This window comes from Mastacembelus armatus, chromosome 11, assembly GCF_900324485.2.
Source record: "Mastacembelus armatus chromosome 11, fMasArm1.2, whole genome shotgun sequence".
In the NCBI taxonomy this organism is placed as follows: domain Eukaryota; kingdom Metazoa; phylum Chordata; class Actinopteri; order Synbranchiformes; family Mastacembelidae; genus Mastacembelus; species Mastacembelus armatus.
The window spans coordinates 19147083-19172430 of NC_046643.1; the positions used below are offsets into that span (position 1 = coordinate 19147083).

General features: G+C 37.7%; 2 protein-coding genes across 5 annotated transcripts; one reads left to right on the forward strand and one right to left on the reverse strand.

Moving 5' to 3' along the window:
- Nucleotides 1-44: 44 nt before the first annotated feature.
- On the reverse strand, nt 45-24537 carry tapbp.1 (TAP binding protein (tapasin), tandem duplicate 1). Of its 2 annotated transcripts, none has more exons than XR_003295322.2 (9): nt 4833-5024; nt 3620-3823; nt 3093-3341; nt 2643-2999; nt 2220-2543; nt 1673-1774; nt 1136-1164; nt 930-1006; nt 45-795 (listed from the first exon to the last, which is right to left on the reverse strand). XR_003295322.2 is itself a non-coding variant. In XM_026300735.2 (9 exons), the coding sequence occupies exons 1-9, from the start codon at nt 24442-24444 to the stop codon at nt 995-997; spliced, it is 1338 nt and encodes a 445-aa protein (XP_026156520.1). In that variant the 5' UTR covers nt 24445-24537; the 3' UTR covers nt 45-994. The 2 variants fall into 2 exon arrangements, 1 of the variants encoding a protein (XP_026156520.1); XM_026300735.2 differs by adding an exon at nt 24409-24537 and having other exon boundaries at nt 45-1006; nt 4833-4857.
- LOC113126622 (major histocompatibility complex class I-related gene protein) lies at nt 8307-25252 on the forward strand. Of its 3 annotated transcripts, XM_026300737.1 has the most exons (8): nt 8307-8488; nt 10624-10890; nt 11780-12064; nt 12398-12697; nt 13148-13249; nt 13553-13570; nt 13679-13753; nt 14182-15328. In XM_026300737.1, the coding sequence occupies exons 1-7, from the start codon at nt 8437-8439 to the stop codon at nt 13729-13731; spliced, it is 1077 nt and encodes a 358-aa protein (XP_026156522.1). In that variant the 5' UTR covers nt 8307-8436; the 3' UTR covers nt 13732-13753; nt 14182-15328. The 3 variants fall into 3 exon arrangements, with proteins under 3 accessions (XP_026156522.1, XP_026156524.1, XP_026156523.1); XM_026300739.2 differs by lacking the exons at nt 11780-12064; nt 12398-12697; nt 13148-13249; ... (1 more) ...; nt 13679-13753; nt 14182-15328 and adding exons at nt 19791-20069; nt 21194-21496; nt 25125-25252; XM_026300738.1 differs by lacking the exons at nt 12398-12697; nt 13148-13249; nt 13553-13570; nt 13679-13753; nt 14182-15328 and adding exons at nt 21194-21496; nt 25125-25177.
- The last annotated feature ends 96 nt before the right edge of the window (nt 25253-25348 follow it).

The window sequence follows — 25348 nt, forward strand, 5'->3', positions numbered from 1 at the left end:
TGTATATAATCATACATGAATTAGCTCAACAACTCCAGAACAAAACCGTTCAACATTTAGTTTTATTCTGAAAAGGACAACGGAAGTCACACACCATGATTTACACTGGTTTCAGTTTCACTGGTGTTTGTTTGTTAACCATATGTTCTCCCAGTGTGCTCACTTTGTATGTTATTTCCCTAAGACTTTCTGTAGAAGGGTTTAAACAGTAAACATGTGACCCCTGCTCATCTGAGAACAAGAAACACGAGCACAGTCATTACAGTCATTATTTTTAATCATCATTTATAAACCACAAACTGGGAGACACAAGTTTTAAGAAATGTTTTTCTTTTCACTCAAAACACTCAGTTATGACTTTTGTTTTTATGTTTTTAGTCTAATAAAAAAAAATAATAATTACAGCAGAATGAGAGCAGATTTCTCAGAAGCAGAACTCAGTAATAACATCTTCACATTTCTACTTAATTTTGTTTTTGAATCAACCCAGGGTGTAACTTAAGTTTTAGTAATGGATGGAGCATAATTGCTACTGTAGTTTGGACAACATACACAAATCAGAATATACATACATTAGTTTTCACATATTTACAAGCTGGAGCTGATTGCAGCCGACACTGGGTGGGAGTCATCTCAGTCTATCACAGGGTTGACATAAACACTCACATTCACACCAACGGGAAATTTAGAGTCACCAACCAAACCTGCATCTGTTTGGACTGTGGGAGGGAGCCAAGAGCACCAGGAAGTACTGAGGCATCCAAAACCTCACAGTGCAGCACCACCCACACTGCCCTTGAAAAAATAGCAAAAATAATTTAAACTGAATTATATGAATGAAGCAGGTATCCCACTGACTCTGTGGAAACATATTATCAGTGTGCTCTAAAAAACTTGACATGAAAAACATGAAAAGATAAAACCCTGACCCAATATCTTAAAACTGACACATGGTTTGATATTAAATGTCCACATCATCTGATTTCCTTCTTCTTTACTTCTCTTTCTGTAAAATAAAAAAGGAGAAAGTTATTATTAAGAGGAGACACCAATGAGTAGCTCTGAAGTGATGAAACACAATATAGAACATTTATGTAAACACATTCAGAATCATACATGTTAATTTTAATATTACCTTATCTTGTTTATCAGCCTCATCTGAGCCTGTAGAAAATAAACAAAAGACAAAAAACGTTAAACACCAATATGAACATTATATTTATAAAACTGTCCTGTTGCCCCTGACTATAATCAACTGTATCAGTGTCTTAGCCGACAGGATGGTCACATTTTGCCCATTCTGTAGAGCTGCCTGTGAAACCACTGGATGTCTTATCATGGTGCCCTGAGGATTTATGAAAACATGGCCTGATAGACCCCTGTTACTGATAGGTCTCCATTTGGGGCCACAGTATAGGGCAAGTTCCTAAATAGGGAGCTTCCATAAAAATACACTCACATTTCTTGTCAAATTCCATTGTTTATATTAGAAACATTTTCTTCTACAAATTGAATGGTACAATGATCAGGACACAACATTCATCACAAACCTAATGTGTTATTTTCAACTCTGTTTGGATTTGATCAGATTTATAAAGTATAAAGACAGACAGACAGACAGATACTTATGACCAGGCAGTTTTCTGGTTATTGGTTCTGGATTATTTGCTACCTGAGCTGCTAAAGGTCCAGGAGATGAACTTGATGAGGCCATACAGGACTAACGCCACACCAACCATTGCCATAGAGTCCTCAATGGAAGGACTACTGAACCCTGAGGAGACAGAGGACAGTTTAAATCTTAGGTCAGACTCTTTTATGTGACTTGAATCTTTGTTGAAAATAATTTATTAAACTATCAAAACTCAATCTGTACAGTGTGTAGCACACACTGGGTGTGTTAGAATAATCTTTACTGATTTGAATTTTTTTTTTTTTTTTTCACTGTCCAGCAACATAAAATGACCATAACCTGTGCCAGTCTGCAACACTTTAGTCATATATGGTGATTTGAACTGATTATATTCAGAAGAAGAAGACCAATCCAAAACTATCCAGCTCCCATCAGCACTTAATGATACACCATAAACTTTCAAGCTCACAATTTTATCACCTCTTTGCTCAATTTTCACATCCCAATTAACTCTTGAATCCAACATATTGTTTCCAAAAGAGTTTGATAAATCTCTGGAACGAACAAACAAATTTTTCCACATTACCAATGAGGTTCAGGGTCACACTGGCCCGTCTTGTGCCTCCAGGATGCACCGCCACACAGGTGACCTCGCCTCCTCTGCCCAGGTCCAGTTTTGATGTGTCGAGCTCCAGCCGGGTGCTCTGGCTGAAGGTGCCGTCCCAGGCCTGCCTGTGGCCTGTTACCCTGCCCGATCCCAGAGGCCTGGACTTCCCATCAGCCCCTATAAACTCCCAGCTAAGCTCCAGGGTCAGGGGGGCAAAGCCGGACGCTTCACACTGGATGGTCAAAGTCTGGCCGGGAACAGTGAGAGGCAGAGGGGAGGGATGGATGGAGAGGGATGGAGGCTCTGGGAGAAAAGGAGTAAAGAAGGAAATGTGACCACAGCTGTCATCTCCAAACTTCAGTAATGCTTCAAAAATATTTCAAAAAATACATTTTTCCTCACCGACAATCTCCAGCTCCATTGCCACCTGAGCCAGAAGGTACGGCAGGTACACTGTACAGATAAACGTCCCGGAGTGAAGCACTTTTGACTCCTGCAGGATCAGGGATGCATTTCCATTCTGGTGCAAACCCTCAAAGTCCAGCGAGGCCCCTTCGTCTTGTGTGTCTGCCAATCGGTCTGTCTTGCCATCGTAAGCCAGGACCAGCCGTCCGTTCCCCCTGAACTGGTAGCGCCACTCGACAGCAAATCCCGAGGACAGAGGTGAGGAGGGGTCGAGCCAGAAGCCACAGTCCAGCACCACTGGTCTCCCCAGTCTGGCCTGCACCGAGATGGTTTTACTGGTCACACTCAGGATGACTGAGGAATCAAACAGAGAGGAGGAGAGTCAAACTACCACATATAACTGAGATTAGATCAACCTTTTGAATATCTGAGCATCCTGATCATTACCACTCTGCTCTTTGGTTCCCGTGGGAGCACGTGTGATACTGGAAATGCCCAGCTGGCCATCGACCCCCTGCAGCGCGGCTGAAAACCAGTCAGCCTGCAGAAATATGGGACTCAAGGCGGACTCTGTGAGCGGAGCAACCCATTTGAGGGAGGAGGGGTGGGGCAGGAAGGGGTTGATCTCACACTGGGGCTTCTTGATGGAGCCTCTGGGGGGATTTAGGGAGCGGTGGCAGAGGGTGGCAGCAGGGTCTGAGGGCAGGAGTCAGCAGGGAAACATGTATAAACTGTCACAGTATAAGTAGGTCAATGGAAAATGTGTGTATATAATAAAACACTGTTAAAACAATATGTGCAGTACATTTCTCTCACTACACAGTGTGTATTTTTTATTTTCTCCAGTGGCTCACACAAACACATCCTGCACAACCTGACACATACAAAAAAGCACGACACACACTCTCTCTCACACACACACATCCTGATAACGGTGCAGTTACACGTCTTGTTCCGTGTTATGTTGAACTAACCAGTAATAAGATACACTCTGTCAGGGTGGATGTCAGCTGGAGCCTTGAGGGCCTCTGCACTGTGTTGGTCTGGGTCTGTTCTGATGTGAAGCAGAGACTTTTCTTGGGTTGTGGCTCCAGTTAAACCTCCTCCCCGACCTGCTTTCTCCTGCACGAACCAGCACTCCAACACTGGACAGCTGCTGCTGCTGCTGCTGCTGCAGGCTGCACAGCACAGTGACAAGAAAGTGACAATGAATAGAAAAACCACAGCTAAAGGACAATGGTAACACTACATTATATCCTGATATTACAGTTAATATGATGCCAACAGGCCTGTATTTCACTGATTAAAGTTTGCTGTGCATAGTATCCTCAAAACATGTTACAGAATTAACTATAGTTATATTAAATAAAGTTACAGTAGTTACAGGAGACGCATGAGAACTGGATATTACAGGCTAAATGAGGGAACATATTAAACCCTGACAGATAAAATTAAAAGTAAAACTGTGATTCTCTTCTACCAAATAGGTTGTGGCTCTTTCTCTCAAGCATTCAAGAGTTTTACTTTCATTTTATTTTCCTGCTTAAAATGTCTGACAAAATGTGTGTTTCTTTTCAGAAAGTTAAGTCTATATCTTCAGTTTTCTCCATATTATTAAAGTGTCTTAATTACATTGATTAAACTAATTTAAAGTAGATTCCATCACTGATGGCACCCAAGGGCGATGTGCAATACTTCCCACCAAACTCCATTATGAAATATCCCAATTTTAAACGTGTTACATCTAAACGATAGTTTTAATTGCGCTAAGATAATAATTAAGACGTTTTATTCACTTGGTAGAGTTTCAGGCTAAATTCGGGCATACATGGGGGTGATAAATACTCACTACCTGATTTTAATAGCATTTATTTCTATTTAATGTTCAAGATGTTTTGCGGACTTTCAGCCCAGTTTATAACAGGCTGCAGTTTTACAACATTTGGATTTTACAGAAATAATGTTTGACTACTATTTATAACCAAAAGGTCTTAATATTCTCCACATATGCTGTAATTAACATTAAAAATGTTATGCACATTATTTCACGGGGTTTGGGATATTTAGAAAGACGCTGTAACGATCTGCCTTATGTTAAATATCCCATGAACCTAAACATGAAAGTAAATAGATTTATTTTCTCCATCTTTTGTCAGGCAGCAAAGCAAAACGTCGACACTGTCCTACCTTGGATGAAGCAGGTCAACGCGACCAGAGACAGTTTGTAAATGGTGGAAAAGTCTGTCATGGTTGTAGGAGTCAGGTTTTCTACTCTGCTGTTAAGAAACGGACTAAAAGTGAATAGAAATCGGTGGTTTTCCCCTGAAAACCCGTTTCATTTTAGTTTCACTTTCACCTGCACAGTCTGTAAAGGTAAACAGGACTAAATACAGATTCCGGTCATAATGTCAAAATAAAAGCCTCCAATAAACGTTGTGATTCATGAGGATAGTTAGAAATTAAAATGAACAGGAAAGTCAAAGACGAATCATTTACTACAACTTGACTACAAATACTTCTACAATGACAACAAAGTCTCCAGTTCTGTCGATAGATGGAGCCGTCAGACCAATAATAATCCACCAGGCCTTGGTCTAGACCTGATCCAGCTACTGAACCTGACAACAGAGGTCAGATGAGGACAAGACAAACAGGAACAATAACAGTCTCTGTTTATATGCTGCTTTATCTACACATTAGCACCATGAACCACCATTCACTCCATACATAAACATATAAATAGATCCTCATTCATAGAGTGTGTAGCATGTTTTTATGCTTTTAACATGCACATTTTATTTTTATAACTAATTTCCACTTAATATTTTCTCCATATGGGTCATTTTCCTTTCTAATGTGCAGTTTCCTGTAGATTTAAAACCATTTGTTTGACTTTATTAATTATATTTTACATGTTTATCTTTTCAGAGACATGTGGTAAAACAGGAAGGACAAGAAGTTTCTAAAGCCTGAACAGAACAAAGGAGATATAACAACCACAGCCTCTGTGTGATCTCATCTAAGAGCCAACATGTGCAGCTCATGCCAGAAACGAAACCTAACGCTCCTCAGGTGATTTCCTATAATAATTTCTGCCCAGAGGTGCAGCTCTGACTCTGTCAGTGAGAGCTGAACAGACACCTGCTAAAGTAAAGACTTCTCATCTATGACTGTTGTTTATTGAAGTTTAGTTTGTTGATGTGTCTTGTATCAGACCAGGAGCAGCAGAAAACAGAGACAGAAGAGAAGTGAACGTTTAACATGAAGGTTTATTTGTTTCAGATGATTATTTTGTTTAACTTCTGCATAAAACAGTTAATATCCCTAATCAGAACATTATTAAAGCCCATAACATGGAGTTTGTTGTTTGATCTCCCCACTGAGATAATCAGATAATCAGGTTTGTATGTGAATAAAGTCTTGACATCCAGTTTGTCGTACAGCGTCTGTCAGATCAGCGACACAGTGTTTGTGTTTCTGCCATTTCAAAACAACAACAAGACACAAAATGGCTGCACTGGTGTTTTCATGGTGCAGGGTGTGGCACAGTGACTACATGTCAGTTTGTATTTGCATGATACTGTGTGTGTATCTTTTTAGGGAGGTCCTTAAAACCACATAGTTCTCTGTGCTGCAGTAGCTGTGCAGTGTTTTTCAAAGCAGAATAAGTCTCTAACTTAACAACAGATTCTAAACAAAATACAGTCAAAGTTTGTTCAGTTCAGTTTTATTTCATTATTCTGCAAATGATCAGACAAAAATAATTTACAAACATTAAGAGACTTGTGCTGCTACACCTGATCATTATGCTGGAAGTTGTTTTGTGTTTTGGTTGTTTGTGGTTTTTACATTTGGGAAGTTTTGAAAAGTGACTCACTAGGTGTCAGAGTTCAAGGTATTTGGACTTTATTTAAGTTTCTCATTTGTCGATTTCATTAGATCTCAGAGGCAAATATACATTTTACTGCCCTGAGTTAATCTGATAACTTTAGTTATTTCTTACTTGGCAGATTATTATTATTATTGAAGCATAAAACTTTATTGAAATTCACAGGCCACATGACAGTATGTTGTGTATATTATTTTAAGATAATTTAATATACATATTATACTGACTAATCACACCTGATCCAGGTAGTCAGCAGTGGGAAGGGCAATAGAGCAGTGGCCTTTGAGAACCATGGGTTTCCCCATCCCTGCCTTGACCTCTCAGTAAGAAAGATCCAGAAAGAGTCAACCCAGGTCTTTCTGTGTGGAGTCTGCATGTTGTCCCCATGTCTACATGGGTTTTTTCCTCCCACAGTCCAAACACACGCAGGTTAAGTTGGTTGGTGACTCTAAATTGCCCGTATGTGTTAATGTGAGTGTGAGTGTTTGTCTCTGTGTGTCAGTCCTGTGACAGACTGCTGACCTCTCACCCAATGCATGCTGGGATTGGCTCCAGCCCCTGTGTCCCTGGACTGGACTCTGTGCTATAGAGGATGGATGGATCATATTAATTGATGCATTATTGTCTTTATCACTTTACAGTTTGCAGCTGTAAATGTGGTGCTAATGTGAACTACCTTATATACTTATAATTTAAAATACTACAGTAGCTTGTAAATTTTCTACTAAGGATTAATAAAGTTTCAGGATTATACTTTTGTTCAATTCATCTGATTCCAAAAGGTAATTAGTAACTAAAATTATAAAATAAAGTCTAGTGCAGTAAAAGTATAATGTGTAATGTAATGTATACATTATATAATGTATACATGTATAATGAAGTTAATATATGAAGTGGGAGAAAATGTAAATTAGATAAGATGAACTTTATTAATCCCTGAGGGGAAACTCACGTAGTCTTATGGTTAAATAAGTCAGTCATCATCTTCCATTGTCTAAGGTGCTGTAGAGCCTGATGGCAGTGGGGATGAAGGATCTCCTGTGTGGTTCAGTCCTGCAGCAGCTTCTCTGCTCCATCAGGATGTTGTGAAGGGGATGGTCAGTGTGTTCCAGGATGGACTCTACCTTTGTCTGTGAGCATCTCTCCACCACAGCCTCCAGTGAGTCCAGCCTCATCCCAGTCACTGAACCAGCTTTTTGCACCAGTTTGTCCAGCTGCCTTGCATCTTTCAGCTTTATGCTGCCTCCCCAGCAGACTGCAGCATAAACAGCACACTGGCTGCCATAGTTAGTATAGTATATGTTCAGTTTTCTGAACTGGAGGATTTATGAGTTCCTTTACTCCTCTTCCTGTCCATTCCTGATACATGCGACAACAGCAGTATCATCAGAATACTGAATGTGGCAGGACTGTATGTGAAGTCTGCTGTGTACAGTGTGAACAGGAATAGGGGTGAAGTTTCCCAGCCTGACAAACTGTATTGTAAATTTAAAACACTGTGAATTTAATACTCAAGTAAAGTCCATGTATCTCCAAACTGTTCTTAAGTAAAGTATTTGAAATGTCCCTGAGTTAGTTTCAAACAGGTCTCCTGTCAGACAGGACCAAACTGAAGAACCTCAGTAAAAGCTCACACAGGTTTGACTGTCACTTTCGTTAATAACCTCAGTGGCTCAGTTTCACCCAGATACTAGTGACGTTGTCGCGCAGACTGAATTCTCATTGGCTCAGATGAATCCTGAATCTCGAGTCCTCTTCCTGTTTGTCGTTATTCAGAGCAGATCGTGGAGCTGCACACAAGTAGTGACTCTTCTCTGGACAAAGACAGCAGCAGTTTTTTAACTGTCTGCAGAAAAGTGTCTTCATTGTGACCTGTATACCCAGGTGTATATACAGGTCACAATGAAGACCCTGAGTTTTCTGCTTCTCCTTGGATTAACCCGGGTGGCTGCAGGTGAGTGAAACTTTTTAAAGTTGATTGTAAAAGAAAATATGTCTTTTGTGGGCGGAGTTTGCGGGGACCCAGGAAGTAGCTGTAGCTGGAAGATCAAAAAATCGAGATTAAAATCTATTATTAAAAAGAAAAAGTAAAAATAGTTATTGACCTTTTTATTCTCTAGCTAGGATTTACTACTTTTCCCAGTTCATCTAAATGTTATTATTTCTGAAAAGAGCTGATCAACCAAAGTCTTTCCTGTAAAACTATAAACTGTGAACTTGTTTCTAATCTTTAATTAAACCACGTGTTAGTCTGTAGAAAAAGCTGTGAGCTCCAAATGTTCAACAAACTATAAAAATCACATGTTCAGTGTTTAGTCTTTAATTTAGTGCTGTAATAAAATCTATTTTTTAAATATATGTAAATATTTCTATTGGCCTTTTCATTCCACAGGTATGATTTATTCAATTTCACAGTTCACGTCAATTGTACAGTTTAGTTTTAAGACTTTTATAAACTTGTCAGATTTTCGCAGCTAGTGAGCCAAACAACTTCCTGATTTGTTGGAATAATATTTAAGAAAATATAAAATATCCTGCCCCCTCTCTTTAGAAATAAATAAACAGAAATTTAATAAATGCAAAAACTTTCTAATTTGACACACACAATTAGATTTCCAATTAAATTTATTGATTTATGTATTTAGGCTTAATTCAGTATTTAATAGTGTATTTAACTTTTTATTTATGCATTATTTTAATTTGTATTTATTTTTTGTCTGTTTTTATTTTACTGTATGTTTTCATTTATTTATTTATTTAGTTACTAAAGTCATTTTTCTTTTTCCATATTGGAGAGCAGGGATATTTGTTTTTTAATTGTAAATGTTCTAAATAATTAGCTCAGTCTAATAAAAAAAATATATAAAAGAAATAATTAATATACTGAATATTTGTATTTATAAATGTAGTCTAATCTAGTATATGAAATAAAAATTAATTATTAAAAATTAAAAATTCTGAAAATGTGGTTTGACATCAAACGTTAGTTCCCAAAGACCCTGAGAAACACTGAGACATATAGAGCTGTCTGATCCAGGACAGATGAACCACCACTGGCATCAGGTCAGAGATGAAACTGGAGACACTGATGGTTCAGGGATTTATTGATCCAACATCAGCTTCATGCTAAACTGTGTTAGGTGGTTTCTGGAACTCGTTGATCAGACACTAAAATATGATGAAGACAATAGTCAACACAAACTGCAGCCTGAACCCTTTGCAGTTCAACTGAATCCTCACTTTTTCCATCTAACTCAAAATGTGCAGGTGCCAGTAGCTTCATTTATAAACACAGTCCACCAGAGGGCGCCTTTTCCACAGATACAGAAAGTGAAACTCACTGACTTTAGTTTCATTAGTCACAATTTATAATAAAATTTAGAAACTAATTTGGGACGAAATATAGTTACAACCAAACATAAATGTCAAACGTGTATATATTTCTGTATTTATGCCAGCAGTTGTTTGTTTATTTATTTATTTACTTAAATCATTTTTCTATACTACAGAGCACCGACATTTCTTTTTAAAAATATCATATTCAATATGGAGCTTGGTCACAAAATTGAGATCGAAAAGCACTGAAAACTGAAGTTTTTCTTTATGCTGACTCTCTTCAGTTGTCACTGGTCACAATTTATAACAAAATTAGTATCTAAATCAAGAAAAAGTATAGTAAAATAGAAAAAGACTAATTAGTTAAATGAAGAAAGTCAAATTAAAATCTCATGCTGTGTTTACACTTTAGTCAAATGTTTGTGTTTTCAGATTTTAAACTAATTTGATAGAAGTGTAAAAATAAATGTCTGTACCAACAGGAAAATAAACTAGTCTCACTTCTCCTCCGCAGGCCCCACTTTGTCGGACTCATTTCATAGTTTATTTCAGAATAAAACATTTAATCAGAAATATTAAAGAGTTTCTAGAGAAAAATCTTCAGTATCTTTATGTTTGCATTTATTGGCTGCACTACAGATTATTATGGGCTGTTCTTGTTCATTCTGCTGCAGGAAAATAACAGAATAACACAGTGGTTTATAACAAAGTGATTCTGAAAACTAAAATCATAACATCATCTTTTTCTTACAGTGACTCACTCTCTGAAGTATTTCTACACGGGATCTTCTGGAGTCTCAAACTTCCCAGAGTTTGTGGCTGTTGGTTTGGTTGATGATGTTCAGATTGATTATTATGACAGTGAAACCAGGAGAGATGTACCCAAACAGGACTGGATGGACAAAGTCACAGCAGATGATCCACAGTACTGGGACAGGCAGACTGATATTTTGACTGGTACCCAGCAGACCTACAAAGTCAACATTGACATTTTAAAGCAGCGCTTCAACCAAACTGGAGGTTTGTTTCTTTTCCTGTTTCCTTAGAAAATGTTTGTTTTTCCATCCTGGTTTGTTGAAAAGTAAAGAAACACATGTAGTTTCCATCACACACACACAGAGTGGGCTCCTCTGCCATCAACAGTGTTTTCTAGGACTTGATTCATTTGGTCATTTACTTTGAAATGTAGTTTTATTAATATGGATTGAACTGATGAGCAGGTTTTTCTTCACTTAGACACAAATGAAACACAGTCAGACTCAACACACGTTACTGAGCTCAAACTAAGTCAACCAAACCTGAGAAAAATCTTTTCAACTAAATCTAAATCTAAATCAAAAATGTCAATGTTTCAGTTTCTTAAAGCAAAATTTGTTTTTTATCATTTTAAATTAAATATTGATCAGTGTTGATCAGACAAATGAAATTTAGAGATTCCATCTTAATAAATGTTCAAATGTAAATTGTTAATTGATTAATAAATAAAATAAAAAATCTCAGTCCAGGACCAGGTCTGATGTAGATCTGCTGCTCAGGACTCCACCTCAGTGTGACTCCTCCTGCCCCTCACATGAAGCCACAGCAGCTTCAGCATCGGAGACAAACTGTGTGTGTGGATCAGTGTGTTTCTGTGCTATACACAGGATATGGAGTGGATGCAGAGGCTGCAGTTTCCCAGCAGCCTCTGCTTCTCTGTCTCTGTCTGAGTTGTTCACACTGTTCAGATGAAGATTGGCTGTCCATTGACACAATAACAGCAGCAGGTGTATCTCCTGTGTGTGTGTGTGTGTGTGTCAGTGTGTGTGTCAGTGTGTGTCTGTGCTGAAGATGTGATATCAGCTGTTAATGACTGACTGTGCTCAGATCTCACTGTGCTTTAATGACGTCTCTGTCTCTGTCTCTGTCTCAGGTCTTCATGTTTACCAGATGATGGTCGGCTGTGAATGGGATGATGAGACTGGAGAGAAGAAGGTGAATGGATTTTGGCAGTTTGGTTATGATGGAGAAGACTTCATCAGATTTGACCTGGACACACAGACATGGATCGCTCCAACACCACAGTCTGTCATCACCAAACACAAGTGGGACAATAACAAAGCTGATATAGCACAGGCAAAGAACTACCTCACCCAGCTCTGTCCTGAGTGGGTGAAGAAGTATGTGAACTATGGAAAGAGCTCTCTGCTGAGAACAGGTAGAGTCACATGACCTGATGTAGATTCATGAAGACAATAATCTTCAAATGTCTCCTCAGTTTCTAACCAACAGTAACATGACATTCAATCTGAACTAACACACAGACCCACTGTGTCTCAGTTTACACTCATTTCTCTTTAGTTTCTCTCACTTCTCTCCCTTTTCCACCATTTTCCCTCTGTCATGCTCTTATATATTTATAGTGTCACCATCTTTGTCTACATGTTTGTCCTGACTGGGCCTTTTCTGTCTGCAGCAACTTTTCAATCATCTCTTTGTCTTTTAAATCATAATAAATAAACTTTAACTTGTCTTCCTCTTTCCTCTGCAGTCCTCCCCTCAGTGTCTCTCCTCCAGAAGACCCCCTCCTCTCCAGTCAGCTGCCACGCTACAGGTTTCTACCCTGACAAAGCTGAGATGTTCTGGAGGAAAGATGGAGAGCAGCTTCATGAGGACGTGGACCACGGAGAGATCCTCCCCAACAAGGACGGGACCTTCCAGATGAGGGTTGACCTGAACCTTTCATCAGTCAGACCTGAAGAATGGAACAGGTACGACTGTGTGTTTCAGCTCTCTGGTGCTGAGGACGACATCGTCACCAAAATGGAGAAGGTCAAGATCAGGACCAACGGTAAGACTGGGATCAGATTTATGACTGTGGGAAACTTACATTTACTTTAATGTAACAGTCCTACACAGTGTTGGATGTGAAGGTTATTTTTTTTGTTAATTACTTAGTATATATAATTTTAAGACCTACATGCAGATAGAACACAATTTTATTTATTTATGTATTTATTTATTTTTGTTTAAATAACAAATCCCTCGTGTGACAATACCAAACATGTGGGACAAACCAGCACAGACACTAACACAGACAACAAATCCAGACCAGGATCAACAGACAGAGGTCCAGTCATTATTGTACAGTAGGAACAGTAATGACCTGAACAGGAACAGCAGGACAAACAAACACACAGTGTCTGTACACAGGGACTGTGGCTGTTGTCACATGGAGGTTTTTCTCTTCTGACCTGCTTCATCTGCTCATGTTGGGATTTGTTTGTTGTTTGTTTCACAGAGAAACCCACTAACATGACCATCATCATCATCATCGCTGCTGTGGTTGTTCTTCTCGCCGTCATCGCTGGGATTGGATTCTACATTTACAGACAGAAGAAAAGTGAGAGACATAAACACTTTATTTTCCTTGTGTTTTAATGTTTGACTCTGAGTTTGTGTTTTCTCCAGATTACAAAAGTAAAACAAACCTCACTTCCCAGAAAACCACAGTTTCATGACAATATGACAATAGTACAATGATGTGAAGGGACAGATGATGGTAAAATAAATGATGTGAGATCTTCATAGAAAGAATTGATCAGTTTGAGTGAAGAGAGAACAGGATCATCACTGGAAAGAAGGAGAGAAATTGTCATTTTTTATTGTAACAACTGAAATTAATTTTTATTTCTTTTAATTTCAGCCAAGCGTCCTCCATCTCGTAAGTAAAACTTATTATATTTTATTTTTAAATTAGATTATAACAAGATTTCTGTGTTTTCTGGTTGTGTTCACTCAGAGTGAAATAACTGTGTGTTTCTAACTGCAGCTGTGAGTGACCCTGCAGTCATGGAGCAACTGAATCCAGCTGAATCCACCTAAATGATAAAACCATCTGAACACAGTGAGTCACTTCATGTTTAATAGAGCTGCTCAAACTCTGCACTAATGATCCTTCTGTGACTGTTTCTCCACTGGGGGAAAAAAAATCAGTAAAACATTTTAGATGTTGAGAAAATGTTTCATTTTATTTCTGTGACAAAAGTGAAGCTGTTTAATATGAAGTTTAGTGAAAAGAACAGGGTCAGATAAAATATTTTATTGAACATTGTTTAAAAAAATCTGTCACAAGAACAATAAAACAGTTTTAAACCAAATAAAAACTTACAAATCATAGAAGGAAAATATTTATTTATGATCTCAGCACTTAAATGAATCATGGATATTTTGGATTTGTGTAAATATGTTATTTTGTAGAAGTGAAATCAGCAAACATGTGATGTTAATTAACTTTTAACTATTTTGCTTTTTCGCCCCTCTCTGTCTCTTTAGGTTTTGGATTAAACAAGAAGCTGTGTCAACAGATTGTCCTCAGTAAACTGAGAATTTATTGGTGATTTAACCCTGATCAGAAATTGATAGAATCAGGATTTTGGAGCCTGCAAGTAGATTCTTTATAAAACCATTTGGTGTAATAAAAAGAAAATTTTTAATATTTTACAAATGCTTATTACAAAAATGAAATATTGACATTTTCAAACTTTAAAATTAAAGGCAGAATTTACTCTGTTAAAAAGTTTAAATATTGGTAGATGAAACAAAAATGATTATTGATTTCATCAGGAGAATAAAATCATCACAGAGCTCCTCATAAATACACAATTCATTTAAATATTTGTGTGTTCATATGGAACAAATCCACCATAGTTACAGTTTAAAATGTCTGGTGTTGGGGTTTCTTTTACATTAACTATACAAAGATCAATATCCATATATAGACTTACACACCTGGGCTCTGCTGATATGATCAGACCTTACGATAACAGATATTTGTCAGTAGTGTTTATTTTTTATCTTGTTTTGTTTTGTTTTATTTTTGTTTTTGTCTTTTTGCTTCTCTGGTTGTGTCAGATCATAAACTGTAAATCAGCAACATTTAGAAACAAACTGCATCAACTGGAGAAAAAAATTGGCTGTAAAAATAAATGGTTGTCTGTCTGGTTGGAAACTCTAGCAGTTCTGACCCAGTTGACTGGGATCGACACCAGTCTGTTAAAACTCAGCAGTACAGGAATTATGATTTTTCACTAATTCATTGGAAACATACAATATTTTCAGCTAGTGACTGTTAAATTCTAGATAGTTTTTGTAATTGAGTTATACTGCTTGATTATATATATATATGAAGTGACAACATAAAATTACAGATCTATTGAAATGTTTATTTGCAGACCCCTATAAACACACATGTAAATATTAAGCTTGTATATTTCTTCAGAAGTGATCAGAGTTCCAGCCAGAGTGTGTAGGTAATTTATCTCTGAGGTTTGTTTTAATGAATCAGGATTGTGCCTTTTTTTTTTCTTTGTTTTTGTTTTTTTAATATCAGTTGTTTTATCTGTTTATGAATGTTATGTTTTTAAATATAGCTGAGATTATACAAGGATCTGGGATGTTTTAAGTTTCTCGGCACATTGATTGATATTTCCTGGAAAATATTTCCTGCTCATATTTAGGGGCGAGGGACTTCATAGAAATTAATCTGCAATATTCAAATATCACTTTCTGTGTTTGATCTGATTAATGTTAAATTAAGTTGCTCTGCTGTTTATTTTTGTATTGTTGTTATGCTTCAGTAAAGTTCCCAAAATTCCACATCTCTGTTTCTTTTTGCAATTTCACACATATTTATACATATGTCACTGTAGCTACAGTCTTTATATGTTATTCATAAATTATTATATATCATTCCCAATTTTTACATAGGTTAAATGAACATGGCTTGTACATTTAGATGTTAAAAGTGTAAGAAGAACAAATTTGGGCAAACTTGTAAAAAAAAAAAAACTGGACTTTTCACATGACAAGAAACAGACTTGCCTGAGACCTTTTTGTGGACTGATTTTAATAATCAAAAAGGTTTTAACACAGTGTCATAGGAGGTTCATAAAAATACTACTATGTCTGATATTGTTTAAAATCACTGGTGTTTGTGCAGTTCTCATAGTATATTAATTTGTCAGTGACTTAAAAACTACTTTGCTCAGCTGTTCTCTAAACTGCACAAATCCAAGGCTCAATGTGGAGTTTTGGTTTTCCCCTAAACAAAACCTGTTACACTGAATTCTGCCTGGCAACTGATGACAGTCATTGTCTCATTCTGCAATTCCCCAAAATCATGTCAAACTAATGTGATCTTAGTTTGACAGTATAAAAATCTCCATCAATAAACTCACATTCTGTATGCTATATAGTGTGATAACATTTTGTGTCATATTTTCAAAGGTATTTTGAATGTTTTTTTTAAAAATCATAGCAATAATTTATTTAATTTTAGAAGCTTCACAAGTTAAGCAAGAAGCTACAAACTTCTAAACATTAACCAGGTTTTTCATGGTTAAGATTGTACTTTTACCAACAAGACGTCTGGGAATGAGTTCTGCATAGAAACACATGGCATCACAGTAGGTTTTGTATTCTGTGACCAAATCTTTTTGTGTTACATTACCAAGCTATAGGACATTTCAAGCTATAAATTATTCATACAGATGCAAAAGTACCATTTACATTAAATTATATAACCCAGTTTATTCAGCGCTAATATGAATATTGGTGAGATATTCTACAACCACTTATCAAGAAAATGATAAATCTCACCAAACAGGTTCAGGGTGGGGTTTTTTCTGCTTCTAATGTTCGTGATCACATCTCACCTGAGATAAAACCAAACCCTGTAATGTTTATATGCTGCATCTAACAATGTTATTTTCACTGCACACTATACAAATAAACTGTATTTTCTATACTACAACATAAATGACATTACATTTGTAATGACACAACAACATTGAATGTGAGTGACAGAATTATGGCGACATACTAAAGTACTGAAATATATGTATTTTATAATTATCCACATGTCAATAATATATTTAACATTTTAGATAATAAAGCAACAAAATCAGGTCAGTTTAATCACTACAGGACAGAGCAGTGAGTCAAACAACAGTCTTTATTTGGAGACGTGTATAAACTAAAATAATACCCTGAACCATCTAAGCTTGGAGAATCAACATGTCCAGAACATGTAATGACATATTTTCCAAATTCAGACATTAACAATTTACATTTTTGTGCACCCAAAGAATTTGAATCCCCTACATAAGAATAATTAAAAATAACAAAAAATAACAAAAATAACAAAGACATTTGTATAAGATTCAGAATAAGGTGAGAGAAATGTGGACAGAGGTTCATTAAGGATAGAACAAGTAATATTATTATTACTGAACACAGTAACCTCAATACTACAGTTTACATTAGAGGAAAACATCCTACTGAGTATTGTGGTTTGTGTCAATAATCAGAAACAATAAAACTCGTCATTATAACAAACAGGAAATATTCCAGGGAAAGGGTGAATTTGATTTCACAGGAATCAGGATTAATTGAGATGAGATTAAAAAGTTTAGTTTGGAAAGAGAGAGAGGAGAGAGTGTGTTGATGGATCGTTTGAGGCTGATGGACTATAGAGAAACAGGAAGGTCGTATAGAGTCCAGACATTAGGAGGCAGTAATGCAACGTGAGGATGTCAAAACACCAAAGAAGAAGAAAAACAAGTTGCATCCTCTCCCTGAGTTTTCCTCATTCCAGCCTCTACAGTGGAAACACAGTGAATCTGTCTCTGGACAAAGACACGCAGCAGTTTTTAGTTTTTAACCTGTCACAGATGTAGATCCTACAGGGCCCAATGACTTTGATTTTTCTGCTCCTCCTGGGAACACCTGGGCTGGCTGCAGGTGAGTCTGACACTTTTTCATTGATTGGAAAAGAAAAAATGTTTTTTGTGTGCGGAGCATTGACGGTGTGTCGTCATTGGGGCTGAAGTCTTTCTGTTGCCCCCTTATGATTTACCGATTGTCATCTCAAATCTAGAGTCGTCACACAAACATTTCATGCTTTGAACCCACGCAACGCGAGCATCGATGTGCGCATGCGTGCAGCTTCATCACACAGGTGTATGCACATTGAAGTCAGACTAAAGTCACTTGTAGTTATGAATGTGAACTGTCATATGTGTAAATCAGATCTGACCAACAGATCAGGATTGAATAAGGCTTGTAATGTGAACGTAGTCTAAACTGTCTATAGGTGTGAATGTGAGTGTGTGTCTGTCTCTGTGTGTCAGCTCTGTGGTAGACTGTTGATCTGTCCAGGGGGGACCCAATGCATGCTGGGATTGGGTCCAGCGCCTGGATTGTTAAGTGATGGATAAACAAATTGATCAGTCCTGTAGCTAATCCTGTTTCATAGTGAGATCAGGACCATCTACCTCATTAGCAGATGGACACAAAAACATAAAAATGTGAAACTAATAAATGAAAAAACAGGTTCAGGACAAATTTAAGTCAAATAGAATTTGTGGAACAACTTTGGTCAAAGGTTTATGGTTTCAGATTAAATAAATGTCTGTCCCAACAGGACAATAAACTAGAGTCTCACTTCAGTTTGAGACGTCCAGCAGTAGAAAACAATGACACCTGTTTTAACCAGAGCTGATCAGTAAAGTCAGGTACATGACTGCAGGACAGAAATATTGGACTGATTTCAGAGTTTATTTCACAATAAAACATTTAATCCGAAATATTAAAGAATTTCTAAAGAAAAATCTTCTGTATCTTTATGTTTGCATTTATTGGCTGCACTACAGATTATTATGGGCTGTTCTTGTTCATTCTGCTGCAGGAAAATAACAGAATAACACAGTGGTTTATAACAAAGTGATTCTGAAAACTAAAATCATAACATCATCTCACTCTCTGAAGTATTTCTACACTGGATCTTCTGGAGTCTCAAACTTCCCAGAGTTTGTGACTGTTGGTTTGGTTGATGATGTTCAGATTGATTATTATGACAGTGACACCAGGAGAGAAGTACCCAAACAGGACTGGATGAGCAAAGTCATAGCAGATGATCCACAGTACTTGGAGAGGAATACCGAGATATATTTGGGTAATCAACCATCCTTCAAAGGCAACATTGAAATAGCAAAGCAGCACTTCAACCAAACTGGAGGTTTGTTTCTTTTCCTGTTTCCTTAGAAAATGTTTGTTTTTCCATCCTGATTTGTTGAAAAGTAAAGAAACACATGTAGTTTCCATCACACACACACAGAGTGGGCTCCTCTGCCATCAACAGTGTTTTCTAGGACTTGATTCATTTGGTCATTTATTTTGAAATGTAGTTTTATTAATATGGATTGAACTGATGAGCAGGTTTTTCTTCACTTAGACACAAATGAAACACAGTCAGACTCAACACACGTTACTGAGCTCAAACTAAGTCAACTCAGAGTTTCTGTCCATCCCATATCAACAGTTTTGACAAATAATAATTTTAGTCTTTCATGAAGGAAAATGTCAAACATGTTGATTCTGTTTCTTAAATAGGAGAATTTGCTGTTTTTTGTCATTTTAAATTAAATACTGACTCGTGTTGATCAGACTAAAGAAGTAATTTGAAGATTTCACCTTAATAAATGTTAAAATGTAAATGGTTAATAAATTAATTTAAAAAACAATAGTTAACCAATAATAAAATAATGATTAGACTTTGAGTCCTAAATAAACAGTATAACTACAGATTAGATCAGATGACCTCTACCATACTGACCATAGTGTGTTGGTGCTTTAGTTGTGTTGAATGGATCCATCCAGACACACAGACTGGACCAGTCTCCATAATGGTCTCTGCTGGTCTCTGCCCTGTTCTGACCAGTTATAGTGAGACTGAACAGCAGCATGTGTATCTCCTGTGTGTTGGTGTGTGTGTGTCAGTGTGTGTCTGTGTGTGTCTGTGCTGAAGATGTGATATCAGCTGTTAATGACTGACTGTGCTCAGATCTCACTGTGCTTTAATGACGTCTCTGTCTCTGTCTCAGGTCTTCATGTTTACCAGAGGATGTACGGCTGTGAATGGGATGATGAGACTGGAGAGGTTAGAGGTTATGATCAATATGGTTATGATGGAGAAGACTTCATATTATTTGACCTGAAGACACAGACATGGATCTCTCCAACACCACAGGCTTTCATCACTAAACAGAAGTGGGACAGTGACAAAGCTTTTACTGTATCCAGGAAGAACTACCTCACCCAGATCTGTCCTGAGTGGCTGAAGAAGTATGTGAACTATGGAAAGATCTCTCTGCTGAGAACAGGTAGAGTCACATGACCTGACATAATTTAATCAACACAACAATATTAATATGTCTGCTCTGTTCCTAACTCATACTGACATAATGATTATGAATCATAATGATGTCTCATAAATTTACCACCATTGTTTCCCTTTTTGTCTTTTTCTCTCTGATATTTTCCTGGTTCTGGACATTTTTCTCTCAAATCTTTAATCTCCAACATCCACTGTCCTTTTTATTCTTTTTATAGTCACACAACAGAAATATCTCTGTGTATTCTTTTTTTTCTAAATATCAACATAAATATACACAGACCCAGTCATTTTTTATAAACAGCTTTCTCTCCACTTCTCTCATCACTTCTCTTCATTTCTGACACTTTACTTTCACCTCTGTTTGTCATTCTTTAACACAATGTCCTCCTCCTTTTCTAATCTATTTATCTTTCTTTACCATACACTGCTCTTCATCTCTCTTTCTTCCCATCTATTCACCTCAACCTTTTTTTCTTTTATTAAGCCTGACACATAGTCAACGAGAAGCGAGAAATTTATTCGTTTTCTCACCAGGACATTTCATACTCCACGAGAACCTCAACTGCTGAACTTCTGGTTGGTCCCTCCCACTGCAGCTTACGTCAGCAAGCTAAGCATTGTGGGAATCTGACAGAAACTACAATACAGCGGATAAGATATCCGCTATCACCACGTTTTATGACAGACGCTCTCGTCCATACACAACGAATCCTCTATCCATGAATTATTAGCCATTTGTGTCTTTGTCTGCCTTACAAGATGTAAGGCATACTTCCTCACTGCGTCTGGCAGCTGTTCCTCAAAACTACCCATTGCTATGACAACCGTCAGCTGAAAAATCGGGAATACATTTCCGCATTAACCACGCCCACTTCAAGTTTCTGACCAATCCCACAATAGCTGTCAGATACCACCCGAGAAAAAAGTTCTGCCGAGATGAGGTGTTGAGAACAAGCTGTCATTTTTTTCTCGCTGCACTGGGAGAGGGAACAAATTTCTTGTTTCTCGCAGAGTATGTTTAGGCCTTTACACTCACAGTAACTTATATATTTGTAAATGGCCCATTTTAAATATATTACGTCAAACAGTAACTATCTCTTTCCTCTGCAGACCTCCCCTCAGTGTCTCTCCTCCAGAAGACCCCCTCCTCTCCAGTCAGCTGCCACGCTACAGGTTTCTACCCTGACAAAGCTGACCTGTTCTGGAGGAAAGATGGAGAGCAGCTTCATGAGGACGTGGACCACGGAGAGATCCTCCCCAACAAGGACGGGACCTTCCAGATGAGGGTTGACCTGAACCTTTCATCAGTCAGACCTGAAGACTGGAGCAGGTACGACTGTGTGTTTCAGCTCTCTGGAGTTAAGAACCACATCGTCACCAAACTGGACAAAGACCAGATCAGGACCAACTGGGGTAAGACTGGGATCAGAGTTATGACTCTATTATGACTTACATTTACTTTAATGTAATAATCCTACACAGTGTTCGATGGGAAGGTTATTTTTTGTTAATTACTTAGTATATATAATTTTAAGACCTACATACATACATACATGTGACTGACAGGAGTCATTTTTTTTGTTGTTTAAAGTCAAAGTATTGTCCACTGTCTCTCCTCGTGTGACAGTAACAAACATGTGGGACAAACCAGCACAGACACTAGCACAGACAACAAATCCAGACCAGGATCAACAGACAGAGGTCCAGTCATTATTGTACAGTAGGAACAGTAATGACCTGAACTCTGAGTTCACCAGAGTTTCACAGGTTGCTTCCGTTTGAGGATGCCCCACAGATGCTCAATAGGGTTTAGGTCTGGAGACATGCGTGGCCAGTCCACCACCTTTACCCTCAGCTTCTTTGGCAAGGCAGTGGTCATCTTGGAGGTGTGTTTGGGGCCGTTATCATGCTGGAACACTGCCCTGTCGCCCAGTCTCTGAAGGGAGGGGATCAAGCTTTGCTTCAGTATGTCACAGTACATGTTGGCATTCATGGTTCCCTCAGTGAACTGTAGCTCCCCAGTGCTGGCAGCACTCATGCAGCCCCAGACCATGACACTCCCACCACCATGCTTGACTGTAGGCAACACACACTTTTCTTTGTGCTCCTCACCTGGTTGACACACTTGACACCATCTGAACCAAATAAGTTTATCTTGGTCTCATCAGACCACAGGACACGGTTCCAGTAATCCATGTCCTTAGTCTGCTTGTCTTCAACAAACTGTTTGTGGACTTTCTTGTGCATCATCTTTAGAAGAGGCTTCCTTCTGGGACGACAGCCATGCAGACCAATTTGATGCAGTGTGCTGCATATGGTCTGAGCACTGACAGGCTGACCCCCCACCCCTTGAACCTCTGCAGCAATGCTGGCAGCCCTCATACGTCTATTTCCCAAAGACAACCTCTGGATATGACGCTGAGCACGTGCACTCAACTTCTTGTGTACTGTCACTTTTGTTGCCAGCGGTTTAGACATTAATGTCTGTGTTGAGTTATTTTGAGGGGACAGCAAATTTACACTGTTATACAAGCTGTACACTCACTACTTTACAAGATATAAACTATTTACAAAGCTGTGAGGGATGTACTCACTTCTGTGAGATACTGTATTTTCCAGACAATTAACCATCATTTTTTTTATTTTACTTGAAAACGACACTGATCATTTTATTACTGTCACTTTTTTCCCAACTTGTAAAAATATAATCAGACGACATGATGATGAACAGTATATAAATACATGTAACTATATCTGCACACATCCAATTTACTCCTGCTGAAAAACAGGTAGAGCCACAACTGGATGTGGTTTCACTTCACATCACACACAATGTTTGGTTGACAATAAAATACAAATGATCCCAACAAGCACAAGTGTCTAAAACAGTCAGCAGATAATGACTTTATGTTAATTTAGTTTAGTAAATCTGGTTCTTAAAATGTTTTAAATTGATGTAAAGTTTTCATAAAATCACAGCCACAGACTGTAATTTAAACCAAATCAGCATGTCAGATGATGTTTTCATTTATTAAACTCTTCTGAGTTTACACAGTTTCTGTTGGTACAATATCTAAAAATAACCACTAAACTGAAATATGTTGACAAACTATACTAAAGTCCCAGACAGCTCCAGTTTCATGTCCTTCTGATATAAACACAGTCACATCAGTTTGCTGAGACTGTCCCAGGTAGAACAGATGAACAGTTCACTTTCTTCCCCAGTCCACCCTCATCTGAGATGGTATCTCCCAGTTTCTGATTGTCTAAACACACCTGATCCAGGTAATCAGCAGTGGGTAGAGCAGGGATCGTTGGAAAACCTTGAGGAACGTGTGAAATGCAACATCTAAACTATGACACAAGGTCTGAGCAGCAGATTTTATAATATTCCTTTCCAGAGGTGGATGAAGTATTGAGGTCTTTAAATAAAAGCATAAATACCACAGTGTAATAATACTGTGTTACAATTAAAAGTCTATATTCAAAAATTTACTTTAGTAAAAGTACAAAAGTATTTGCATCTAAATATAGTTGAAGTAGCAAATTTAAAAGTAAATGGCACATTTCACATTAATGAATTTTATATTATTGGATCATAAATACATCTGACCAGCGTCATTTATACTGGTAATCTGATACAGTGATGCTATATCATACGATAGTGCACTTTCAGTGCCACTTTCATTTACACTATTGTAGATGTGGAGAACTTGGCCAAAGTGCTGTCTGTCGTGTCACAACGTTTACTTGGTCCTTTGCAGGTACAGTCTACTTGTTAATGAAAATCATGTGAATGAGGCCATGCCAGTAAATATGAAGTGATTGTCCCCCAGGCTTTCCTAATGTGATTGGTGCCATAGACTGCACACACTTTCATATCAAGACCCCTCCAAAACTGAAAAACTGAAAGAGGGTTCACAGTATAAATGTGCAGATGAGTTACTATTACAATTCTTAATATAAATATGCAGTTGACTGACTAAAATGTCTCAGATGGTGTGTGACTCTATCTGCCATATCACAAATGTGGAAGCCAAATGACCAGGATCTGTGCATGACTCAGTTTTCAGAGAGTCACGTTTATGCACATTATTTGAATGTGGAAAGAAAAATATTAATATAGTATATTAATACAGTATTTCTACTGTCGATACATATCCCCTTTTAAACCAGAGCATGAGCGTGAAATGATCTCAGATAACTCAACCCAGCTGTACTAATCATCAACAACAGGTGTGTTTGAAGAACCAAATTAGCCAGATAATGATTAGCTGGATTATATCATCTCGGATGTAATAAGCAACATACAAAGAACCAGAGACCAGAGACAGTTTGTAAATGGTGGAAAAGTCCGTCATGGTTGTAGGAGTCAGGTTTTCTACTCTGCTGTTAAGAAACGGACTAAAAGTGAATAGAAATCGGTGGTTTTCCCCTGAAAACCCATTTCATTTTAGTTTCACTTTCACCTGCACAGTCTGTAAAGGTAAACAGGACTAAATACAAATTCCGGTCATAATGTCAAAATAAAAGCCTCCAATAAACGTTGTGATTCATGAGGACAGTTAGAAATTAAAATGAACAGGAAAGTCAAAGACAAATCATTTACTACAACTTGACTACAAATACTTCTACAATGACAACAAAGTCTCCAGTTCTGTCGATAGATGGAGCCGTCAGACCAGCAATAATCCACCAGGCCTTGGTCTAGACCTGATCCAGCTACTGAACCTGACAACAGAGGTCAGATGAGGACAAGACAAACAGGAACAATAACAGTCTCTGTTCATATGCTGCTTTATCTACACATTAGCACCATGAACCACCATTCACTCCATAAATAAACATTTAAATAGATCCTCATTCATAGATTGTGTAGTGTGTGTTTATGCTTTTAACATGCACATTTTATTTTTATAACTAATTTCCACTTAATATTTTCTCCATATGGGTCATTTTCCTTTCTAATGTGCAGTTTCCTGTAGATTTAAAACCATTTGTTTGACTTTATTAATTATATTTTACATGTTTTTCTTTTCAGAGACATGTGGTAAAACAGGAAGGACAAGAAGTTTCTAAAGCCTGAACAGAACAAAGGAGATATAACAACCACAGCCTCTGTGTGATCTCATCTAAGAGCCAACATGTGCAGTTCATGCCAGAAACGAAACCTAACGCTCCTCAGGTTATTTCCTATAATAATTTCTGCCCAGAGGTGGAGCTCTAACTCTGTCAGTGAGAGCTGAACAGACACCTGCTAAAGTA